Raw genomic sequence first — 25,704 nt, 5'->3', positions numbered from 1 at the left:
CTCAGAGATCTGAAAGACTTGGTGCCTTGCATGAAGTCACACAACCAGTGTGTATCAGAGGCAGGAGTTAAAACTGGGACCTCCTGACTATATAGACAACACTGTAGACTATATAATATCAACTATGTGATTAGCAGGTAAGAATTTCCCTTTACAAAAAGCATTGTCTAGCCTTATACTCATTGTTTTTAAAAATATTTAAAAAACAGATTAAGGTAATGAAAATTTTCGGTATAAGTGTACTAATATTTTAGCAGATCCCTGATCTCATTGATCTGGGTAGCACCTTTATCAACACCAATCACAAATATCTACCATTTTCTTATTTTGTGCAATTATTGGCTAAGTCCCTTTGCAAGGCCTTTTCAAAGGAGAAAATAGGGACCTTCGTCTTTGGAATCCTCTTGTCATGAATGGGGTCAATTAAATTCTCATGATTCACTTTTTGTGTAGCATTAGAATCCAAGATTTTTTTCTCCTTAAATTCTCTGGTATCTTCTACCTTTTCAAATACCTAGAACATCAAGCCCTTTCCAATAAGTTACAGAACTTATTGATCCACTTTGGCAGAGGAGTTTCCTTCTTGACAGTTCTCTAAACTGATAACAGACAAAACCAAAAACTAAAAATAGACCAAACCCCTCCTTCTAAACTCCCCACCATTATCATTTCCAAATATTAATATTGTTATATGTGTTAATTACAGATTTATTATTATTAACTACTAATTACATTAATGTTTATTCTAAACTCTTGTTTTCAGTTTGATTGAAGTTGTGCCACTCTTTCAATTTGTTTCTTTGGAAAAAGTGGATGTCAGCAACAATTGCCTTTCAGGTAAGTTTGGAAGAATAGATGAGAAAATAGAAAACCTAAAATGTTTTTAAGACTTGTAGTTGGGTTCAAAGGCATAATATGGGGAAGGAATGATTAGATAGCAACCCGTGTGATTAACACCTGGGGTATCAGTTTGAGTCAGTAGAATGACAGGAAAGCCATAAAAGCTAATGCAGTCTTAAGTTGCATTAAGAAAGTTGTATTATCCTGAAGAGTGGGGCTGAGGGAAAGTTCCACTGTATTCTGCTATACTCAGACCAGATCAATGTTGGATTCATAACTGAAGTAAGTGCCATGTTTTAGGAAGGATATTGCCAACTGAAGCATGTCCAGAGGAGTACAACCAGGATAATAAGAATTGGACCCCATTTCATATGAAGATTGCTTGAAGACAGGAGATCTGCTTACTTAGAGCAAGTGAAAACTTAAAGAGGATTCATAATGGTTGTCCTCAAGAATTTGAAGGATTGTCATGGGGAAGCAATGTTTGATTTGTTTTGTTTGGTTCCAGAATACAGAAACAGTAAAAATAGGGGGAATCTGCAGTCTACTTTCATTCATGATGGTATAATTTTTGGTCCTTAATTATTAGAATTGTACAAAAATAGAATGGGATGCTCTTAGAGGTGCTATAGACATATCACTGGAAGTCCTCATTTAGACACCAGAAGAGACTTCTTTGGGATCATAGATTCCTTAATTTTCTTTGAAACTTAGCTCAGGAGTTACCTTCTTTAGGAAGCCTTTCCTGACTTTTTTAGATGCTAATGCTTTGTCAACATTTACTTGTGCTTATTTGCCTGCATAAATATTGCATCCCATAATAGGGAAACAATCAAAGGTAGGAACAATCAAAGTAGTAGGGACAGTATTGCTTTTGGGGCAGTCTAGGGGGTTCAGGTGATAGAGTGCTGGGTTTGTAGTCAGGAAGTCCTAACTTCAAATTTGGCCTCAGGCAGCTTAGTAGCTTTGTATTCCTGGGCAAGTCACTGGACTATTTGCCATTTTCTTCCCTATAAAATGAGGATAATAATAGTAACTACCTTACATGGTTATTGTAGGGATCAAATGAGATCATTTGAAAGCGTTTAGCACAAAATGAAGTGAATAGAACCAAGAAAACATCATACACAGCAGCAACAACAAGATTATGTGATGATCGACTGTGATGGACTTGGTTCTTGTCAACAATGGGGTGATTCAGGCAAATTCAATAAATTGGGATGGAGAGAGCCAGCTGCATCCAAAGAGAACTACAGGGACTGAATGTGTATAACAGCATAGTATTTTCACCTTTTTTGTTCTTGTTTGCTTACTTTTTTATTTTTTTTCCTTTAGACAGATAGATGGATAGATAAATATAGATATAAAGATATAAAACTTTTTATTATTTTCCCCTTTGGATCTGATTTTTCTTGTGCTGCATGATAAATGTGGAAATGTTTAGAAGAACTGCACATCTTTAACCTATATTGGATTGCTTGCTGTCTAGAGGAGGGGATGGGAAGGAGGGAGGGAGAAAATTTTGGAACACAAGGTTTTGCAAGATTGAATGTTGACAACTATCTTTGCATGTATTTTGAAATTAAAAAGCTATTATTTTTTTAAAGTGCTTAGCACAGAGTCTAGAACATAGTAAGCACTGTTGTAGATGTTATTTGTATCCCCAATGTCTAACATAGTGATCATACATTGGAGGAATTCTCATTCATTTTAATTGCTGAACAGATTATTGTTTATATATGAGCTGGTCTAGAAGACCTCTTAATTCCCTTAGAGTAGAATTTCTATAATTTTGTGACTTTGGTTCTATTTCTTTTTTGTGTTACTGAAATAACAACAATGAAATGAACATTTTCTCAATTTTGCATGGTTCTACACATTATTTCCATGTCTCTCTAAAAGAATAAGAAAATAATTACAATCATCAGAACTTTGTGCAACTTTTTTCTTCATTATGTATTGTCAAGGATGACACTTGATAAGAATTTTGGTGTCTACTTCAATGAAAAATAACTTCATCAAATTTGTTATCACCATTTGTTTTGTAAGTAGATCTAAGTTGCACTAAAGCTCTGCTTTACAGTGTGGTCTAATTGTGATTATAAATCATCTTCAAAACGAAGCATGTATTTGAATAAAAACATATAACTCTGAAAAAGCATACCTATATTAGGCCTTACAAAAAGCATTTTAATCAGATCACTTGAGAATAGATACATTTCCCAAGTTAAATCTTAATTCAGTTAAGAATGAAATTAATTTTTAAATGCTTTTATTAAGGTAAAAATCTTTCAAATAATTCCAAAGACAATACTAATTTTAAATTGTTATTGCTAACTCATTATTCAACATAGATTTTCTTTAAACTTAACTTTTTTTTTTTTTTTTTTTTTTTGCTGAGGCAATTGGGATTAAGTGATCACACAGCTAGGAAGTGTTAAGTGTCTGAGACCAGATTTGAACTCAGGTCTTCCTGACTTTGAAGTGCCCAGATGAGAGAAAATACAGGACAGCCAAAATAATAAAAATAAAATAATGAAATAAATGAAATAAAAATAAAATAATGAAAATTTAAGAGCGTTAATGCTAGCTAATGACTGAGCCCCACCAGAACAGGGGAGTCAGGATCAAGCGATTTCAGAGACACATATTTATAAAGAGACTTAAAAGTTCCCTAATACATTTGTCATACTAAAGGAATTTCATCCTAGACCGGAGGCTAAGGTTATCACACTAAGGGTGCCATTCCCAGATAAGCAATAAGGCAGTATTTCTTTGTTTATCAAGTTGTCAGGATTTTAGGTTTTTAGGGCAGCACATCTGGGGGTGTAAAAATACCATCTACATGGGTGTGAAGAGGTAGTAACAAACTTCTTACTACAGAGTTTCAAGATTATGTCTCTCACAGGCCAGAGGGGTGTCCTTCCACTTCAACTTCAGGGCTGGTGCTCTATCCACTGTGCCATCTAGCTCTCCTAAACTAACTTTTTAAAAACTGCTTAAAGGGTTCCTAAATTAACACTAGCCTTATTATTATTATTATTATGGTTGTTGTTGTTGTCAAGGCAGAAAGGGTTAAGCAACTTGCCCAGAATGACATAACTAGTGTCTGAGTAACATGTGAATTTAGGTCCTCTTGATTTCAGGACCAGTGTTCTATCCAGTATGCCACCTAAGCCACCCCCAACACTTTTTCTTTTTTAGGCTATAAATGAAATTCTAGGTACTTATGTCATAAATCTTAAGAATGTGCTTTAGTAGAATGTATGTTGAACTCAAGTCAACTCAAGAGTCAGAACAGAGTTTTTGAACCCTGGCTTTGACATTTACTGGGGTTTAAACTGTTTGAATTTCAATATTCTCATATACAAAATATAGATAATAATACTTGCCCTTCATTCTCAAAGAAGACATAACATCCTAGAGTTGATAGTAGGAACTGCCCCACTGAGGACCAGGCAACACAGTCCTCCCTCCCTCCCTCCCTCCTTCCTTTCCTCCTTTCCTCCCTCTTTCCCTTCTTCTCTCCTTCCTTCCTTCCCTCCCTCCCTCCTTTCCTTTCTCCCTTCCTCTCCCTCCTTCAAGCCTAAATTACTGTGACTCTCATGAACTGGCCAACTAAAAGTCCTAGACCTAGGCCACTAGGTTTTTGTTTTGGTCCTGATTGCATAAGAGTGAATGTAAATAGCAATCTTTGATATTTGGGCCAGAAACCCTGAGGCTCTTCCCCTCCCAGCTTGATTAATTTTTTTTGACTGGGTAAAAAAGACATTCTTTGTCTCACTTCTCTCTTAACTTGCCTTTATTTCTGAATGAGTGTTGTGTCAGTCAAACTGACACTTGTTAAGGCCAAGGTCTCTTACTGCTTTCAATCCTGATCTATGTCCTGCTACTGGACCCAAATAGCTCTGGAGGAGAAAGTGAGGCAGGTGACCATGCACACCCCTCCCTCATTTTAGTCCAATTCACTTGCATGTCACATAATCACCTCACTGATGTAATGGTCCTCTTTGAGAAGGAAAAAAAAAACAACAATAATATTTCCACTATTTATTATTGCACTAAGGAAAGCAATTTGTAAAACTTAGCTATACAGTATGCCATTTATGTTATTACATGGCTTTATAGTTATTTCACTAACAATTTTTTTGTTAAAGTATTGAATTGTTTTAAAGAAGAATAGCTTACATTTACATTAATATTCCTTAAAATCTGAAGGAAAATAAGATAATTCTTGGCTTTGTTATGATCATTTTTTAGTACACTAACATATAATAATTTTATGTAGATCTTACAGGTGTAGCCAAGTGGTTTGATGCATGTTTTAGTCTATGTGACTTGTCACTTGTTGGAAATCCCCTTCTCCAGGAAAGAAATTGGAGGTAAGAAACACATTCCTTTACAATGTTCACTCCATATTTTTAGAATTAAATTTTATTTTTTAATTGTCAAGCTTTTTTTTTTCTTTGTTTTCCTCCTGTAGGTGGTGAAGAAAGATAAAATCTTTGTAACAAAAAAGCATAGTCACACAAACCAAATGTCCATATTAGCTGTGTCAAAAAATGTGACTTGTTCCCATATATTTCTTGATCACCTTATGTCAAGAGACAGGTAGCATTCTTTTCTTCATAATTGATGGAAACCCCTTTATTTTCCAATTTGCTACTACAAAAAGACCTGCTATAAATATTTTGTTTGGTCTATATAGGACCTTTTCTTCTTTTTTTGATCTTTTTCAGAAATAGGCATAGAACTGAACCAAAAAATACACACAGTGTGGCTAACTTTTGCAGCAGATTTCCAAATTGCTTTCTGAACTAGCTATACCATTTCATTGCTCTATCAACACTGTTACTATACCAGTTTTCTTTTTGTTCCTTTGACATTTGTAATTTTTTGACAACTTTGCCAATCTGAAGGGTGTGAAGTGGAACTTCAGAGTTGCTTTAACTTGCATTTTCTCCACCTAGTGATTTAAGTTTTTTTTTTTTAATATAATTATAGGAGGCTTAGTTTTTTTTTTCCCCTTCACCATTTATTTATCAGTTGGCAAATGGGTGTTATTCACATGAATTTGAATATTCCTTATATATTTTGGAAGTAAGACTATTATCTGAGAAACTTACCACTAAGACTTTTTCCCCCCAGTTAACTGTTTTCCATCTAATCTTAGCTGCATTGGATTCTTTTATGCAAAAAGTTTTTAATTATGTATAATGAAAGCCACTCATTTTATCTTCTCTGATCTTTCTCTTTCTTCCTTTCTTAGTCATGAACCATTCCCCATACATTGATCTCCAGTGTAATTTCTTCCTTCTCCCTTATCTGTTTGTACAACCTTTTATATCTACATCATATATCCATTTGAAGCTTATCTTAGTATATTGTGTTAGATGTTGGCATATACCTAATTTCTGCAAGAATGGTGCTTAGTTTTTTTAGCAGCTTTTGTTACACAGAATAAGCTCTTACCCCATTGGTGGGGTTTGGGGGCTTATCAAACACTAGGCTGTTGGGTTAATTTGCTTTAGTGTGTTGTATAGCAAATCTGTTGACATTGATAGAATCTCAGTTTTTTAACCAGTACCAAATAGGTTTTGATGATTAATGTTTTATAGTATAGTTTGAGCACATTTATTTCATTATTTCTTTATTCCTTTCATTATTTCCCTTTTTGTTACAACTTGTGAATTTTTGTCATTTTTTTTTCTTATTCTTTAAATCCTTTAGTAGTTTTGTTAGGATTGTACTATAACACATACATTAATGAAGTTATGCTTTTATTTTTATATCATTTGCTAAGCCCATATAAAGAACTAATATTTCTCCAATTATTTAGGTCTATTTTTAATGCTATACGTAATATTTTGCAATTTTATTCATATAGTATGTCTACACAACTTTCTTTGTTTCCTTAACCTTTGATTTCATTCCTATAGTGAAGTTTTCTCTGCCTGTGCAGATTAATATCACCCATACAATTTGTAGTCTTAAAGAGTTGTTTGAGGAATCAAGTTAAGCAGTTTACTCAGAGTTTTACAGCTAGTATATTTAAAAAGCAGAATTTGAGTCCAGATTCTCTTAACTTTGGGAGGGAAGCTCTCTCCACACTACCCACACTTTCCTCTTCTAAGTATCTGAATTACTCTATTTGAAGCAGTGATTATTCTCTGAATCAAATGACAGGATAAAATTTGTGTTAATCTTATTTTAGATATGAGGAGTTTTTCACTTAATATGCTTGACTTGTGCATTATTAAGTTTCCTAGAATACTAATTAGAAGAATTCTATGAAATCTCTTCCTACAGATAAGAAAATTAAGCAGTATGGCACTAAGTGACTTGTGTAAGATCAAACAACATTTTAAAGGCATGTTAGCACCTTAATATGCCTTCCATTCTGGTTTTCAAGTGTATGTCATCATTTCTTGGATCATCCAAGAATTATTGACTGAGCCAAATGGCTAAGTAGTTGCTGGAAGTTTTCTCCCCACCTTCTCACTTCCTTCTTTTATCTTTTCCTGCTAAATTAAAGGACTCTATAACAGCTCCATCTCACACCTGTGTTGTCCTTAATTCTTGTATTATGTCACAGTTATTCTAGGGTGATGTTTGAAGGTGAAAAGTAAAATAATCTTGGGACACATATCCAATTCTCTGACAGTTTATTTTTCTCACAATTTCCCCACAATTATCATTTGCAATTCTGTGAAGGTACAAACAGAACAAAACAGAACAAAACAAAATAAAAAACTAAAAAGCTGTTTATGACCCTTTTTATCCTTTTTAATAATTTTTTAAAATTATTTTGTACTTTTAGCCTGTTTTATGCTTGATTCCCATACCTCTCTGCTGGGGGAATAAAGTTCATGTTTTTAGTGGCTTAGTGCCACTTAGTTTCTAGTGGCATAGAAACATAGGTTTCTATGTTCTTTTGTACTTCTCATTGTGGCAACTATTTTATATTGGTTAAATTTCTCTAAAATCCATAGAATCTAGTTGCTGGAATAAAAATTCAGTGTCTTCCTAGTCCCCCCTGTACCTGACTAAGAAGAACTTCTTTTAAAACCCTCCCATTCTCCACCCCCAAACTGTCATTCAGCCTCTGCTTAAGGACTTCCAAAATGATCCCTCATCTTAGCACAGGAGTTCTTAACATTTTTTTGTGCCGTGGACCCCCTTTTTCTGTGTAGGGAAATCTGAAAAACTCTTCTTGGAATTTCTTCAGATAATCAAAAGGAAAAAATATGTCACTTAGGGATAAATGAAAATAAAAAATAATTTTATTTCATATCTAAGTTCAAAGATTCCTGAAGTCATGAATCCTTGACTTTAGATTAAGTGGAAGCAGGGAATGCATTTGAAAGATGTATAAAGGTAAAGGACAAGACTTGACACCAGAATGGATATGAGCAGTATGCAAATGAAGAGTCATGGATAATACTAAGGTTATAAGTTAAGGTTGCAGAGAGATTGGTACAGTCTCTTAATAGTAACAGAGAATCTAGGAAGAGGGGAGAGCTAGGGAAAATAATGAGGTTTGTTTTTAAGATGTGATAAGAATGAGATGGCTATGAGACATCTCAGTCTGAAATTAGCTGATGATATAATGAATAGAGAGCTTCAAATACTGACTCAGAGACTTTCTATGTGCCTCTAGAAATATTTAACATCTTTTTACCTATTGTGAGGATGAAAAATGAGAATAATATTTGTAATAAGTGCTTAGTGTAATGCCTGACACAGACTAGGAGTAATTATCCTTTTCCCCTCCCTATAGGAAAACCTAGTTGAGTCAAATAGGTAATTGGTGACCTTCAGTTTAACATAATCATAAGATATCAGCTTATCTCCATATTTCAAATATTTATGCTTTCATCAACTTTGTTATATCTTCCACCAAAGCATATTATCTTTGCTTTGGCCAAATTTCGTTAATTACCTAGTGGCCAGCCTTAAGTTGATTCATTCTCTCCAAAGGCTTATTACTAAGCTGATTCTTTAGCTGGCCAGTGATGACATCTTTGAAGCTTTTCCAGTTCACAAGAAAGTCCTTCCTCTTATTTTTTTCCATATATTTCTTGAAAGCCACACACACAGGCTTTGAGAAATAGTTTGGACAATGAAAAGAGGGCTATTATCAAGAAAGGAGAAATAAGAGACATGGTCATATGGTTGGAAATTATCTGAATTTCCCCTGAAATTCAAGTAGGCATAGATTTACTGAAAAGAACTCATATCTATCCATGTCTTTTTTCAACTAATTGATATTTATTTCATGTAGTTTCTGTTGAGTAAAACTGGCCTGCTTCTTATTCACTGGACATTACATGAGTCACTATATCTTCCTTGCAAAATGTATTTTTTTCTCAGTTCTATTTCTTAAAATTCCAAAATGTTGTCAAAGTTTAGATGCTATTCTCTAAGCAAGACCTTTCCTGATATCTTCCTGTTCATTAGAGCCTCTCCCCTTGTTGAAATTACTTTATATTATTGTGTAATAGTGAATTCTTCTAGTAGATTGTAAGTTCCTTGAGGGTAGATGTAATGTCCGGGCTAGCTTTCTGGAGGACCTCGGGATCAGCCCGAGTCCTTGGTCTTAGTGGAGGAGTGAAGGAGGCAGGAGAGCCACCATGAGACTAGTCAAAGATGGAGTCCAGAGTCTGGAATCTAGAGTCTGGCATTTTCTCTTGTGTCTGTGGCTGAGAAAATCTTCTGTGTCTGAGACTCCTTTAAATACCTCAGTACAATTACATCACTACAACACATTGAGCATGTGCAACCATTACATCACCATATCACATTAAGTATATGTTTAGAGAACCATTTATCTCACACTGAGTAGGTGCTTAACTATAAGTGCCCTATTGGCCTTGATTCAAGTATACCTTTTCAGAGTTCTGGCTCACTACAGGTAGGGACGATTTATTTTGACTTTGTATCTCTAATGTGTTGCACGAAGCAAGAACTCAATAGATTTTTATGGTTTGAGTTATTACTAATAATACAACTACTTTGATCTTAAGGTCAGTTTTATTTTGTTTTTTAAACTTTAAAAATGGTCTTTATACTCTGCAAGACTGAGAACCCATGTGGTCTGGAGTCTATAAAATGAATAATGTGGAGAGGAGTAGAAGGATATATTTTTCTTTTTGGTTTGGAAAGACAAAGCAGAACACTAAAGACCAGGGAAGTCATAAAAGAAAATAGGATTAAGTGATATGGGAAATGTCACCACTTAGTGAATATGATTATAAGGTCTGATCCTATAGAAGGGAATGTTTACTTTTTGTCTTTGACTTTTGCTTCCTTGGAGCAAAACATTTATTCATAAACTAAATACTTCTTCCTCTTCTCCCTATCCTGATTTCCTGAAGCTGTTCTCTGGTATAAACATACCTGCAAGTTCTTGGTCAGGATAGAAGAAAACTAGTGCTGAAGAAAGAAAAAATAGTCTTCTTGGATCAAAAGTTAGCTATTTGATTGTTCTTGCCTATATTTAAAAAAGAGATATTACCAACAAGAAAAACAGTGTTGGGAAGCAAATAACTTTTTGCTTCTATGTTTAGTTCACTTCAATTCCAGGTCAAGCTTACAGGTTTGTGTGTAACACAGAGAATTATAAATAAAGGAAGAGCAATCTGCTTCTTATCAATAGCAATCTAAGTCTAGAATGATTCCAGTGTACACTTGATCATCCTGTAGCTCATAGGAGAGGAGTGCCTGTTTTATAGTAAACTTTGGGATTTTATGAGATTCAGTATCCCTTTGTTTATTTTAGATTATCAGTTGTAGTATAAGAAGAGCCTTATGGGTATCTGGAAATTGCTTCTGTCTTCTATATATTTTCTAGAGCTGGTGCAGACCATCTGGGATAAGCCAGATGGTCTGCTTACTTGATTTTGAGCCAAATTCATGATTCTTGGTCAGAATCACATCAGATTTGGACACATAGTAAGTAAAACATCTCCATTGCATCCCTAACAGAGATACTTCCTTTGAGAGGAAAGGCATTTTTCCTCCATTCTTCAAAGTTCAGTGTTCTGACACAGCTCATTGTGTTAGAGTATAGAAGAAAAATATAAATAATAGTAAGCAGATGTAATTTTCCTAAGTGACAGGCCAAAATATAAGCAAAACTGTAACTTTCTATAAAAGTTTTTATTGTCTCTCCTAATAATTTTCCAACTTCCATTTGAAGAAAATTATTTCCAAGCCACTTATACCATCTAAAATTTTTTAATAAAAAATGTACTGAATACTTAATATGTGAAGGATGTGATCCTGAGTACTGTAGAAAGAAAAAGAAAGCTTGATTTCTGCCTTCAAGATAACTATAGTCTTGTTAGAGAATTTGTACTTATATATTTAATTTATATTCATAATTCTATATGAATGAGTAGTATAGCACAGTGTATGAATGATCATCTGACTTTTGACAGAATCTCAGAAGGATAGACTTTCAGTGTTGGAAGCAATCTTAACATCAAGCCCAACTCCCACTCCCCAAAAGAATTCTCACTACAATACACCCAACAAATGATCCACCATCCCTTATCTGATAATATCCATTAGGAGGAACAGCCTGTCTCCTACACACCTCATTCTACTTTTATATTCCTCTGACTATAAGGAAACTTTTTTCCTTAAATAAAGCCTATATTTAACTCTTTTCAACTTCTATTTAATCCTCCTAGTTCTGCTCTCTGGAGCCAAGTGGAACAGATCTACTCCTCCTTCCATACAACAGCTTTATAAGTCCTTGAAGAAAGCTGTCATTATCTCCCTTGAGTCTCCTTCAAGCTAAATACATTCATTTCCTTTGCTTAGAGCTCAAATAGCAGGGATGTTCTGCACTGTTCTAGTTGTTCTGCTCTCTAGTTTATCATTGTCCTTTCTAAATGTACTATAACATAGAATGTATAAACTGTTTTCCTATTTTGAGGCAAAGGAGATTTTTTTGTTCATTGAAAAATTAATTTTAGAAAATATATGATAGTCAAAAGAAATACATTATTAACTGTCAATATGAGATTGTGTGAATCACTTGACTATTGAACCTCAATTCATCATCTATACTTTGAGTAATATGGACTACATGATATTTAAAATCCTTTCCTGCTCTGTCCATCTGATTCACTTAGTCGTCCATACAAACCTGAAATATTTTCCAGGTTCTGAACAAAGAAACAAGCCCTGTGTGTTAGATATGACAAAGGTTGTAGGAAGTTGAATTTGTTTTGAATCTTGAAGGGTGACCAAATTGAAGTGGGCAGAAAAGAAAGTATTTTTGTGAGTAGAAGGCAAAATTCAAGGTATCCATATATAAGCTAAGAGCACATTAATTCAGTGTGATTCAGTGGAAGAAAAGTATTCTTGAAGACAGATTTGAAAAGGGAAATGAGTCATATTGTGGAAGACTTTGCTAAGTTAAGGATTATGCACTTTATCTTGGTTACAGGAGATAAGTATTTTTGTAACAATGATTCTTTGAATAAGTCATAATGTAGTTGTAAACTGCTTTGGTTGAGAAAGTTACATATGCATTAATAAAATCAGAGACTATAAAAGACAGGAATACTTAACCCTGGGTAGTCACTTCATTTGTAAATACCCTAGCATTACTCTGTAGTCCTTTACATTGTCAGTCTCTCCTAATTCTTAAGGCTTTAGAAAATCCTCTGGCCACTGCCCTTTGCAGTGTCAATCAACTTTAACCCATCTTGCCTCTTCTGAGGTCTTCAGATGTTTCTGGCTATGATTTCTTGAACTGTAGTTTAATAACTGATAGTGCACTCAAGAAAAGCCATGTGCAAACAAAATCTTGGTCACATATTTCCCTGGCCTGTTAACTCCCAAATGAACACCAGGTCTGCAGGAGACCCACATGCTCACTAGCAAGCTCCTTACCTCTCTTGGCTTTCCAATAGCTTGGCTTGGCTATCCATCATCTTGGCTCAGCTATCCCAGGATAAAGAGAGTGACCTCCTGCTGCACTGGGCTTAAGAAGGGTCTATGGGGTCACACGTACAGCCAATCAAGAGAGGGAGTCATCTCCTGTTACAAAGCTATCTCAATATGACCAGGGTCCTGCTCATGAGGCAGTCTCTGGTCACAGAAATTATTTCCGGGCCACTCAAGTTCAATCTCCTGTTTGCACTGGGCTGACGCATTGTAAAAAGACCCTAACAAGAGAGTTTGGAAATATTAAAAATTATCACCTTCTAGTTACTTCATCATGTATTTTAGTGAAGAATGTAAAATTTATATGTGCCCTTTAGATCTACAATAAGACCATACTCTTGTGACTCTCTAGATTACTTTCTTCATCTTCTATTTCCTTGAGGAAGATTCCCCAAGGATCTTTATGGGCATCTCCTTATGTCCCTGGAATACTTATTGACAACTCTCATTCTGCTTTTTTTTCCCCTTTAACAGTACTTTTGCCTCATTTTTATAATGTGGTCAAGCATTTGGAGTGTAAGTATTTCTTGCAAGGGAATAAAGACTAGAAAAGCTGAATAGGCAAGTGCTTCTCATATTAGGGATGAGGGAGAGAAGAACAAGATTTGTTCAGAAGGTTTTGTTTAAAAAACACACATTTTAGCTTTCCAACAGTCAGTTAACCAGCATTTATTAAACACCACTCTGTGTCTCAGAAAGGGTACTGAGTAAACAGAGCTTTCATTTTCTTAAATGCAGTCCAACAAAATTTGATCTTTGTGTCTTTCTGTGTGTATGAATCTGTGAGAACTTTCTCAGTGAAAATTATGTTAATATATGAAAGGGAATGTTAGGTAGGGGATTGTAAGAGAATTGAATATTGAGGAAGCTGAAGAGATAAGCTTAATTGTTTTTAATAGTATTTTATATTTCTCCCAGTTAAATTTCAAGACAATTTTTAACATTCATTTTACAAGATTTAGAATTTTATATTTTTCTCTATCTCTCCCTTCCTCTTCTTCTCTCTTCCAAAGATGGTAGGCAGTTTAATACAGTTTATACGATGTAAGACATATTTTCAAATTTATTGTCGTTGTAAAAAAAATAAGAAAGAAACATCAAAAGGGGGAAACACAAGAATAAATAAAAAGTTTAAAAAATATGTTTTGAACTGTGTCCCAAGTTCATCAGTTCTTTATCTAGTTATAGATGACTTTTTCCTTTGTGAGTTCTTTGGACTTGTCTTGGAACATTGTTGTTTGCTTAAAAGAGCCAAGCCAGTCATAATTCATCATTATATAATACTATTGATATGTGTACAATGTTTTCTTGGTTCTGCTCATTTTTCTTTGCATCAGTTTGTACAAGTTTTTCCAGGTTTTTCTGAAATCTGCCTGTTCATCATTTTTTATTGCACAATAACATTCCATTAACATTCATATAACACAACCCTTTCAGTCATTCTCCAATTGTTGGCATCCACTCAGTTTCTAATATTTTGCCATAAAAAAATGACTGCTGTAAATATTTGTGCAGTCAGGTCCTTTCCCCCTTTTTATGATCTTTTTGGGATGTAGACATATAATAGTCAAAGGGTATGCACAGTTTGGTTGCCCTTCAGGCACGGTTTCAAATTGTTCTCCAGAAGGATTCAGTTCACAGCTTCATCAGCAATGCATTAGTGTCCCAAATTTCCAACATCATCTCTAATATTTATCATTTTCCATTTTTGTCATATTGGCCAATCTAATAGGTGTAAGGTATTATCTCAGAGTTGTTTTAATTTGCATTTTCTAATCAAAAATGATTTAAAGTACTTCTTCATATGCCTATAGATGCCTTTTATTTCTTCATCTGAAAATTACTTGTTTATATCCTTTGACCATTTATCACTTGGAAAATGCCTTGTATTCTTAAAAAGTTGAATCAGTTCTTTATATATTTAAGGTATGAGACGTTTCTCAAAGATATTTGCTGTAAAGATTGTATAAAAGCTATTTAATTTAATATAATGAAAATTAACTATTTTGTATTTTGTAATGCTCTCTATCTCTTGTTTGGTCATTACTTTTCTCCAACCCATAGGTCTGACATATGACAGGTAGAGTATTCCTTGCTTTTCTAATTTGCTAATGGCATCACTCTTTATGTGTAAATCATGCACCCATTCTGACTTTATATTGTGTGAGATTTTGGTGTATACCTAGTTTGTCCTTTTGCTTTCCAGTTTTCCCAGCAGTTTTTGTCAAATAGTGAGTCTTTTTCCCAAAAAGCTGGGATTCTCAGGTTAACAAATACTAGGTTACTTTGGTAAGATTAGTATATCTTGTGTACCAAGTCTATTTCACTGATTCATCACTCTATTCCTTAAATATAGTCTTGATGATTACTTCTTTATAATATGATTTGAGTTCTGGTATTGTTAGGTCAACTTCCTTCATATTTTTTCCCACTAATTTCCTTGATATTCTTGCTAGATAAAATATTTTTTTTCTAGCTGTTTCAGATAGTTTTTTTTTTTTTTTTTTGGTAGTATGATTGGTATGGCATTGAATAAGTAAGTAAGTTTAGGCTGGACCACACCTCTCATTTCCCTGGGTCTATCTACATTCTGAAGCCCAGTGGAAGTTTTTGTTGCATTTTGTACATGGGATTTTGGGTCTTGTTCTCTTACCCTGACTTCTCAAACTCTATCTCTATGCCTATATTGAGCTTTCAAATGTCCCACTTTACCCCATTGAAAGCATCGACAAGTCTCTGTGGAAATTCCTTGCCAAGAGGGATCCTGAATTCCCATGTTCTGCATTATATAGCCTGGGTATAAAAAGGCATTTGTGCCCACTGTGGCACAGCATCTTATGATCTCCTCTAAAAGAGCATCTTTATGTAGTCCCCATATAATTCTTCTACAAATCTCATTAGTATTTTCCTTAGCCAGTTGTCTTATAATTTCTGTAGCTGCATTTTCTCCAGTTGTTTGTATAACAGTTGTTTGCAGACATCCCACAAAATCAGCAAAGGGTTCATTTGGACCTTGCTCTATTTTCGTGAAGGCTTCTCCTCTATTTTTTTTCTGGGAGGGAGCCTCATGCTTTGATAGTAGCAGCAGCAATTTGCTCATATGCTATCAAAGAGTAATCTGTTCTAAAGCCTCTGCATACTGACCTTTATCTGCTAGTTGATCAAAGATGATTAGTATATTAACTCCAGGTTGCCTATTTCATTGGACTTGTATCCTACATACTTCGCTATACTCCAAAAGCCACAAATTTTGAACAGATTCTAAACATGTCCTTGCTATAGATTTCCAATCACTAGGGGTTAAAATTTCATAAACCAAATTCTCTAGTACCATCTTAACATAAGATGATGTAGCCCCCTTAAAGAGTATACCCCTTTTTTAAATCTTTGATAATTACCAGATCAAAAGGAGTGTATCTTCTCCTGGCTTGACCTGAAGAATCAAATTAAAGGGTATGCATTTATCAAATCAAATATATCCTGTCCTTTTTTAGCTTTAAATAGTGCCTTTTGTAACCTTGTCATAGACTGCTTCATAGGTGGTATTGATTGTGTCACTGCCCCTTCCCTTCCTCCTTCTCCCTCCACCCATGAAGGGTTAATTGAAGGGGGTAGGTCAGGAGTTGGGGAATGCCCTAATGATTCCTCCTGTGAAGCACCACACTCCTTAATTTCATCAGAATTTCACTTAACTCATGCTTTTCACCTAGTTTGCCAATATTCTCCCTTTCCCACACTTTCTTCTTTTTCCTTATTCTATAACTTATATAGCTCCTTAAAGGCAGTTGTATTAAGTTATATGTATAAAATGTTTCTTTAGGAATTGAATCAGGGCCATTATCATTGTAATATTCACATAATTGCTCTTCTGACAATTTCCACTCTTCTGGATCTAATTCTTTTTCCTTAGAGAACCAGGAGATGTGTTTTGTAATGTTTCTAAAAGTAGAATGATCTGTTCCCAAATTACAATGAAACCTTGGTTTTTTATGTTTAACTAAGCTTTTGGCACATTTTCCTTGAAGTGGAAAAGAAGGCTGTTTTCTAAACATTTGTCCCATTTCAGCTGAAATACTACCTTAGCCTTTAACAAAGTTTCCTTCTTGTCTATTTTTGTACTCACCCTAATTTCTGCGTCACAGACATAGGTCCTTAGTCCCCTTAGATGCCAAAATGTAATGTTCTTGGTTTTCTGGAGGTCTTGGGAGCAGCCTTCATTTCAGTTTAGCAGTTACCACAAGAATAGCCAGGTGTTAAAGTCCACATCCTTTATTATCTCCTTCACAATCTAGTTTCCTTGCCTGGGGCCCAGATAGCTTTTTTGAGAGCCTTTTCAGGAGTTTTGGTTTCAGTGGAGAACCAAAGGAGGAGAGCCTACCACCATGAGGCTGATGAAGAAGGAAATGAATCTCTCTGAGTCCGAGGGCTTGAGCTCCTGCCTCCAGTCCGCTTGTCTTCTCTGGCTTTGAATGAAGCTGGCTCTGATCCTGGCTTATATGCTCTACACTGAGTATAAACCAATCATTATATCACTAGGAAACCATTATTTGTTGTAAGATTAAATCAATCATACTGAATTTAGAGAACTATTAATCACCATGCTAAACTAGATAACCATTGTATTTATCAATTCCATTGACTTAGCATCCTTGTTTCGGAGTTCTGGCCCATCACAGATAATTTTTTGGTAGATCCTGGCTAGGTCTTCCTTTTGATTATGGCTTTCAGGTAGTCCAGTGATTCTGATATTGCTTCTCCTAGTTTTCAGGTCCATTTTTTCCCATGAGGTATTTTACACTTTCTTTCACTTTTTCACTATCTTGAATTTATTTGATTGATTTTGATGTCTCACAGTGTCATTAGATTTCACTTACCAATTCTAACTTTTAAAGTGTTGTTTTCCACTATCAGTATAATTGGCCACATTAATAACCAAAGTAACAAAAACCATATGATCATTTCAATAGATGCAGAAAAAGCATTTGATAAAATCCAAAATCCATTCCTATTAAAAACACTTGAGAGTATAGGAATAAATGGACTTTTACTTAAAATAATCAGTAGCATCTATTTAAAACCAGCAGTAAGTATCATATGTAATGGGGACAAACTGCAACCATTCCCAATAAGATTAGGAGTGAAACAAGGTTGCCGACTATCACTGTTACTATTTAATATTGTATTAGAAATGCTAGCTTTGACAATAAGAGTTGAGAAGGAGATTAAAGGAATAAGAATAGGCAATGAAGAAACCAAATTATCACTCTTTGCTTATGACATGATGGTATACTTAGAGAACTCCAGAGATTCTACTAAAAATTATTAGAAATAATCCACAACTTTAGCAAAGTTACTGGTTATAAAATAAACCCACATAAGTCATCAGCATTCTTATATATCACTAACAAAATCCAACAGTCAGAGTTACAAAGAGAAATTCCATTTAAAGTAACTACTGATTGTATAAAATATTTAGGAATCTATCTGCCAAGGGAAAATCAGAAACTTTATGAGTGAAACTACAAAACACTTTCCACAAATTAAGTCTGATCTAACCAATTGGAAAAATATTAAATGTTCTTGGATTGGGAGGGCAAATATAATAAAGATGACAATACTACCTAAATTAATCTATTTATTTAGTGCTATACCAATCAGACTCCCCAAAAACTATTTTGATGACCTAGAAAAAATAACAACAAAGTTCATATGGAAAAATAAAAGGTCAAGAATTTCAAGGGAATTAATGAAAAAAAAATCAAATGAAGGTGGCCTAGCTGTACCAGATCTAAAATTATATTATAAAGCAGCGGTTACTAAAACCATCTGGTATTGGCTAAGAAATAGACTAGTTGATCAATGGAATAGGTTAGGTTCAAAGGACAAAACAGCCAATTACTTTAATTATCTAGTGTTTGACAAACCCAAAGACCCCAGTTTTTGGGATAAGAATGCATTATTTGACAAAAATTGCTGAGAAAATTGGAAATTAGTATGGTAGAAACTAGGCATTGACCCACACGTAACACCATACACCAAGATAAGGTCAAAATGGGTTCATGATTTAGGCGTAAAGAATGAGATTATAAATAAATTGGAAGAGCATAGGATAGTTTACCTCTCAGACCTGTGGACGAGGAAGGAATTAATGACCAAAAAAGAACTAGAGATCACTATTGACTACAAAATAGAAAATTTTTATTATATCAAATTAAAAAGTTTTTGTACAAACAAAACTAATGCAGGCAAGATTAGAAGGGAAACAATAAACTGGGAAAACATTTTTACAGTCAAAGGTTCTGATAAAGGCCTCATTTCTAAAATATATAGAGAATTGTCTCTAATTTATAAGAAATCAAGCCATTCTCCATTTGATAAATGGTCTAGCCATATGAAAATATGCTGCAAATCATTATTAATCAGAGAAATCCAAATTAAGACAACTCTGAGATACCACTACACATCTGTCAGATTGGCTAGAATGACAGGGAAAGATAACGTGGAATGTTGGAGGGGATGTGGGAAAACAGGGACACTGATGCATTGTTGGTGGAATTGTGAACACATCCAGCCCATTCTGGAGAGCAATTTGGAACTATGACCAAAAATTTATCAAACTGTGCATACCCTTTGATCCAACAGTGTTTCTACTGGGCTTATACCCCAAAAAGATACTAAAGTAGGGAAAGGGACCTCTATGTGCCAAAATGTTTGTGGTGGCCCTGTTTGTAGTGGCTAGAAGCTGGAAAATGAATGGATGCCCATCAATTGGAGAATGTTTGAGTAAATTGTGGTATATGAATGTTAAGGAATATTATTGTTCTGTAAGAAATGACCAGCAGGATGAATACAGAGAGGATTGGCGAGACCTACATGAACTGATGGTGAGTGAAAAGAGTAGAACCAGGAGATCATTATATACCTCAACAACGATACTGTATGAGGATGTATTCTGATGGAAGTGGATTTCTTCGACAAAGAGAAGATCTAACTCAGTTTCAATTGACCAAGGATGGACAGAAGCAGCTACACCCAAAGAAAAAACACTAGGAAGTGAATGTAAACTGCTTGCATTTTTGTTTTTCCTCCCGGGTTATTTATACCTTCTGAATCCAATTCTCCCTGAGCAACAAGAGAACTGTTCGGTTCTGCACACATATATTGTATCTAAGATATACTGTAACCTCTTTAACATGTATAGGACTGCTTGCCATCTTGGGGAGAGGGTGGAAGAAGGGAGGGGAAAAATCGGAACAGAAGTGAGTGCAAGGGATAATGTTGTAAAAAATTACCCTGGCATAGGTTCTGGCAATAAAATTTATTAAAAAAGAAAGAAAGAAAGGAAAAAAAAGAAAATGAATAACAAACAAGCATAAAAAAAAAAGTGTTGTTTTCCTTCATTAGCTTTTGTACTTTCTTTTCATTTTGGCCAATTGTACCCTTAAAGGAGTTGTTTTCTTAAATGGATTTTTAAAAATCTCTTTTTCACTTTGACTAGTTCTATTTTAAGCAGTTTTCCAACCTGATTCTTTTTTCATAATTCTCTTGCATCACTCTCATTTTTTTCCCCAATCTTTCTTCTACCACTCATGTAAAATTTCCTTTTTTGAACATTTCCATTAGTTCTTTCTTGGCTTGAGACCACTTCCTGTTTATCTTGGAGGTTTTACACCATGGAGGGTTTGACACTCTGAGTTTGTCTTGGTCTTTCCTGTTACCTTAACAATTTTCTCTGCTCTATTCTGTTTCTTTCTCTCTCTCTCTCTCTGTGTCTCTCTCTCTCTCTCTCTCTCTCTCTCTCTCTCTCTCTCTCTCTCCATCTCTCTGTCTCTCTATCTCTGTATCTATCTCTCTCTTCTTTCTCTGACTCTGTCTCTCTCCCTCTCTTTGTCTATCTCTCTGAGTCTCTCTCTGTCTTTTTCTGTCTCTGTCTCTGTCTCTCTCTGTAGTTCTGTCTCTGTCTGTCTTTCCATCTCTATCTCTGTCTGTCTCTTTCTCTATCTCTGTCTCTCTCTGTCTCCCTCTATCTCTGACTCTCTGTCTCAGTCTCTCCCTGTCTTTCTCTGTCTCTGTCTCTGTCTCTGTCTCTCTGTCTGTTTCTGTCTGTCTCTCTGTCTCTTTCTCTTTCTCTCTGTGTCTCTGTCTGTCTGTTTCTCTCTGTTTCTCCTCTGTGACTCCAGGTCTGGCTGTTTACGTGGTGCTCCTTGATGCTGCCCTTTGGCCTTGGGGGGACCACGCATCATGTCCAGTATTGTGCTGAGTAGGTGGATTGGGATGGCTGGCATTACTGGCTACTCTAGGGGTCTTGGCAGTTTACCTGGTGCTGATGTGGCCTCCTAATAATGGTGTCTGGTATATGTTGGGTCTAGGTGGGATGTTTCTTGTTTCCCCAAGGTTACCCTGAAGCACATGGAAGTCTGACCTCTGGAGGATGCCTGATTGCCTGGGGCAACACAGGAGCATGTGATATTTCCTGGAGCTCCCCTGGTTTTGCAAAGGCACATGGAGGGTTGACGTTTCACAGCTCCACCATCTTGGGATTCAGGATCACCTGCTGATCTGCTGAGATGGGGCTTGGTGCTGGGGAGATTCTTGCTTGCCCACTCCTTTCCAGTTGTGTGAGAGGAATCCCTCCTGATGATCCTCTAAGTTTCCTGGGCTAATAGATTGTTTCATCCTTTCTCCTTGCTGGTTTCACTACTCTAAAAACTGTCTTGGGGTGCCATTTTGTGGTTGCCAAGAGATGAACTTGGGAGAGTTACAAACTCACTACTTCCTCCACTGTCTTGACTCTCAGAAATTAGCTTAACAGAAATATATGTTCAATTTGTAAGAACCTCAATTGCTAATCATGCAATATTTGAAAAAAAAAGATAGTTTTTATGCAAATTTTTACTGTGAGAATGAATTGAGGTCTAAGTAGAGATAGAGATATAATAGAGACAGCCATGTAGAGATAATCACATTACTAGTTCTTTTCATGGACAGGATTTGAGAAGGCATTTCTTTATCAATAATTGCATGTTGACTCTCTTGTGAATAGATTAAATAGTTATATTAAAATTGTTCTTAATTTTCATTTTTATGTTTTTTGGTCTTTCAAAGAAAATCTCTAATTCAAAAATATATGGTAGTATGAATATATTTATGTATTATTATATTTATTGGTTTTCCACTGTGGCTCTCTGGAAGTCTAACTCTGGGAGATCATGGTTTTTGAGAGAGTTGTTGTTATTTAGTAACACTATATAAAATAATCTTTAGTGTGAATAGCTTTTGTGTTTTTGTCAACAAAAACAAAAGTCAACATTGATGTTGACTTTCATCAGAAAACCTTGGGTTCTCTTTGATCTGCCAAGAGGTAGTTGAATGACTTTGCCCTTTACTTCAGCTTTGTAATTATCAGTTTCTTCATTTGTAGAATGAAGAATTTGAATTAAATAATCACCTGGGTCACTTCTAACTCAAAAATTTGTTGAATTTACTAAATATAAATGGTTTTGAATTTTTCTAAGTGTCAAATATTCATATGGAAATATTTACTAATTACAGGAAAGAAATACATTCTAAATATTGAAAAATCAAGATTTAGTTAAACAGCTTAAAACTAGAAACAACCAAGATGAATCATGTGCCTTTAAGAACATTAAACCAAATTTTATTTAGATCATTTGGCAAAATGTAGCTTTCATGATTTGACATGAGATTCATTTATCTAAAGGATTTAGAATATAGGGTTCTATAAAATATGGATTTGTTGACTATAGTACCAACTATGCTTTCAGGCAATATGTTCCACTGAACTTTACATAACCTCTTGATACCAACAAAGGAATTAGTTGTAATATTTCCCAATTGGCTTCTTACTTTCATGTCTAGCCAGTGATAACACTGAAAAAAACTGAAATACTAAGAAATCACTTTTTAAAAATTAAACCCTAGGATCAGTCTGAAATCTCCCTTGGGAATATGTTTCATTTCAGAGATGATTAATAGAACCTCTTAAGTGACAGAATATTCACCAGGAAGTTTTCACTAAATGAAATATTGATTTAGCCCTTCTGTAGGAGAAGCCCAGCTGGGAAAAATAGTGGTAAGATCTCATAACATTAAAATATTTCACTTTTTGCATTAATCAACTTGATTCGGCACTTTCTTACATAGCATTATTTAGCACTGACTTTTACAATTCTTCACTATAAACTCAAGGTCAATCCATGCAGTACTATCCTAATATATCAAATGCAGTCAGAACAGATAATATTACCTTGGTATTAACAGGAAATAGAGGAAAATGTTTTAACAGAATTCACTAACTCTGCTATAGAAATGAATTTTGCAAATCAGATTTCAAAATAATCATGATCATATATAAACTTACTGTTTTTTTCTTTTTGATTAAAATAAAAAATTTTTCAAATATAATAAAAAGTAAACTAACATATAAATGACTTGATAAAATTTTAAATTTAAAATGGCAAAATATCTAGGGTACCTATACTCACTATACAATTGAAAATTGAACAAATGCCAAAAATCCTAGGTCAAAGAGAAAATACTCTAAGCAGTCAGAAAGAAACAATTAAAATAATATGGAGTTGAAGTCAGGATTACACAGGATTTGGCAGCTTCCTCGTTAAAGAACTAGAGGGCTGGAATATGATGTTCTGAAAGGCAAAGAAACTAGTTTTGCAAACAAGAATTACCTACCTAGCAAAATTGAGAGGGGAAAAGGAAATTTAATAAAATAGAAAATGCTCAAGTATTCCTAATCAATAGACCAGAGCTGAATCAAAAATTTGATCTTCACATACAAAAGTCAATGGAAACATAAAAAGGACAAAAGTGCAAGAAGGGAAATATAAGAGATTCAATAAGGTTAAACTGTTTATATTTCTATATGGCAAGGTAATATTTGTAATTCTTAAAAACTATATTACAAAGTCAATTAGAAAGAGTATACATAGAGAGTATAAATAAAAGATAACTTTGATGGGATGACACCCAAAAAAAAAAAAACAAAATAAGGGGGTGAGAAAGGTTATATTGGGAGAAGAGGGAGGGGAAGGAGAGAATCATGGTAAAATATCTCACATAAAAAAGGCATGAATATTTTAAGGGAGATGAAGATGAGGGAGTAGAGGAAGAAATTTAAACTAACCCATCAGAATTGGCTCAAAGAGAGAATAACATACACACTCCGTTATATGTAAAAATTTATCTTACCATATAGGAAAGTAAAAAGGAATGGGAATATAAGACAAAAGGAGGGAACTGAAAGAAAAAAGGGTGGATTGGGGGAGGTGGTGATCAGAAATAGAACATTTCTGAGTAGAGATAGGGTAAGGGTAAGAGAAAGAGGAGGAGGGAAATATAGGATGGAGTAATTAAACATAAATGTGAATGGGATGGACCCACCCCTAAAATGGAAGTGGATAGCAGAATAAATTAAAAATCAGAATTTAGCAATGTTGTTTACAAGAAGCACAGACATATACACAGAGAATAAAGGTAAAGGGCTAGACCAGAATCTTTTCTGTTTCGGTTGAAGGGAAAAAAAAAAGCAAAAGTATCAATCATGATCTCATACAAAGGAAAAGCAAAAATAGATCTAATTAAAAGAGATAAGGAAGGACATCAGATCTTCCTGAAAGATACCATAGACAATGAAGTAATATCAGTACTACACCTATGCACCAAATGACTCTCTTGTATATCTTTCATTTCTTTAACCAATTTTTCTTCTACCTCTCCCATTTGTCTTTTAAAATTCTTTTTGAGCTCCTTCTTCAAAGAAGGCTTTTTGGTCTTGAGAACAATTCATATCTCCTATTTGAGGTTTCGTATGCAGTCATTTTGTCCTGAGTTATTTTCTTCTTCCCTGTCACCATAGCAGCTTTCTATGATCAAGGATGTTTTTGTTTCTTTATCATTTTTTAAACTTATTTTGTGGCTTTGAGCAGAACTCATAGGGTTCAGGGAGCACTGTCCCAAGCTTCTTGTATTGAAAAATATAAGTAGAGTCACTGATTTTGAGCCTTGGGACATAGCCCAGCCTAGTAGGAGCTATTATTGCCTGGTTTGTGGAGCTGGCATTTGCCTTCTGCAACTGTGGCCTGCTATTTCACTGTCCTGTAGATTTAAGAATAAGAGATCTAGGTTGCTGACCTGTGCAGTGGCTCCAAGCCTTCCACTGACTTGCCTGCACTACACTATCCTGGGCTGCACTCCTCTTTTTGTCCAAGTGAAACAGACTTTTCCTGAAATCCTTCTAAGTTATCTTAAGCTGGAAGATTGTCTCACTCTGTTTTTTTTTGTAGGTTCTGTCACTATACTGTTTAGAGGTTTGATTTAACATTGTTTCTGAGAGAAACTGGGGAGAGCTCAGGCAACTTCCTGGCTTCTCTACACAATCTTGGCTGCTGCTGTGTACCAAATGGCATAGCATCTAAAGTTTTGAAAAAGTTGAACAAGTTATGAAACGAAATAGACAGTAAAGCTATTCTAGTTGGGGACCTCAACTTTCCCCTCTCAGAACTAGATAAATCTAACTAAGGAACACATAAGAAGTTAAGGAGGTGGAAAAGTTAAATATGCTAAATATCTGGAGAAAATCAAATGAGAATGGAAAGGAATAAACCTTTTCTCAGAAGTACATAGCACTGCACAGAAATTGACCGTGTATTAAACACAAAAACCTCACAACTAAATGTAGAAAAGCACAATTATTAAATAAGTCCTTTTCAGATCATAATAAAATTACATTCAATAATGGGCAGTATAAAGATAGATTAAAATTGTTAGAAACTAATCTAATCCTAAAAAGTAAGTAAAAGAACAAATCATAGAAACAATTTCATTGAAGAGAATGACAACAATGATACAACATATCAAAATTTA

At 34.8% G+C, this 25,704-nt stretch overlaps 1 protein-coding gene across 4 annotated transcripts in view; it reads left to right on the top strand.

The window, feature by feature from the left end:
- LRRIQ1 (leucine rich repeats and IQ motif containing 1) overlaps window positions 1-25,704 on the top strand; it is a 315,252-nt gene that overhangs the window by 81,371 nt on the left and 208,177 nt on the right. For all 4 annotated transcript variants that reach the window (XR_004229855.1, XM_031940562.1, XM_031940561.1 and 1 more), the window contains 2 exons: window positions 764-837; window positions 5,129-5,222. Coding sequence is in view for 3 of the 4 variants with exons in the window: in XM_031940562.1 (XP_031796422.1) it covers window positions 764-837; window positions 5,129-5,222 (168 nt within the window). In the remaining variant the exon portion in view is untranslated. The remainder of the gene's footprint in view (window positions 1-763; window positions 838-5,128; window positions 5,223-25,704) is intronic.

This window comes from Sarcophilus harrisii, chromosome 5 (assembly GCF_902635505.1).
Source record: "Sarcophilus harrisii chromosome 5, mSarHar1.11, whole genome shotgun sequence".
NCBI lineage: Eukaryota > Metazoa > Chordata > Mammalia > Dasyuromorphia > Dasyuridae > Sarcophilus > Sarcophilus harrisii.
Note: the sequence above shows the minus strand (reverse complement) of the source record. Positions and strands in the feature narration are given on the sequence as shown.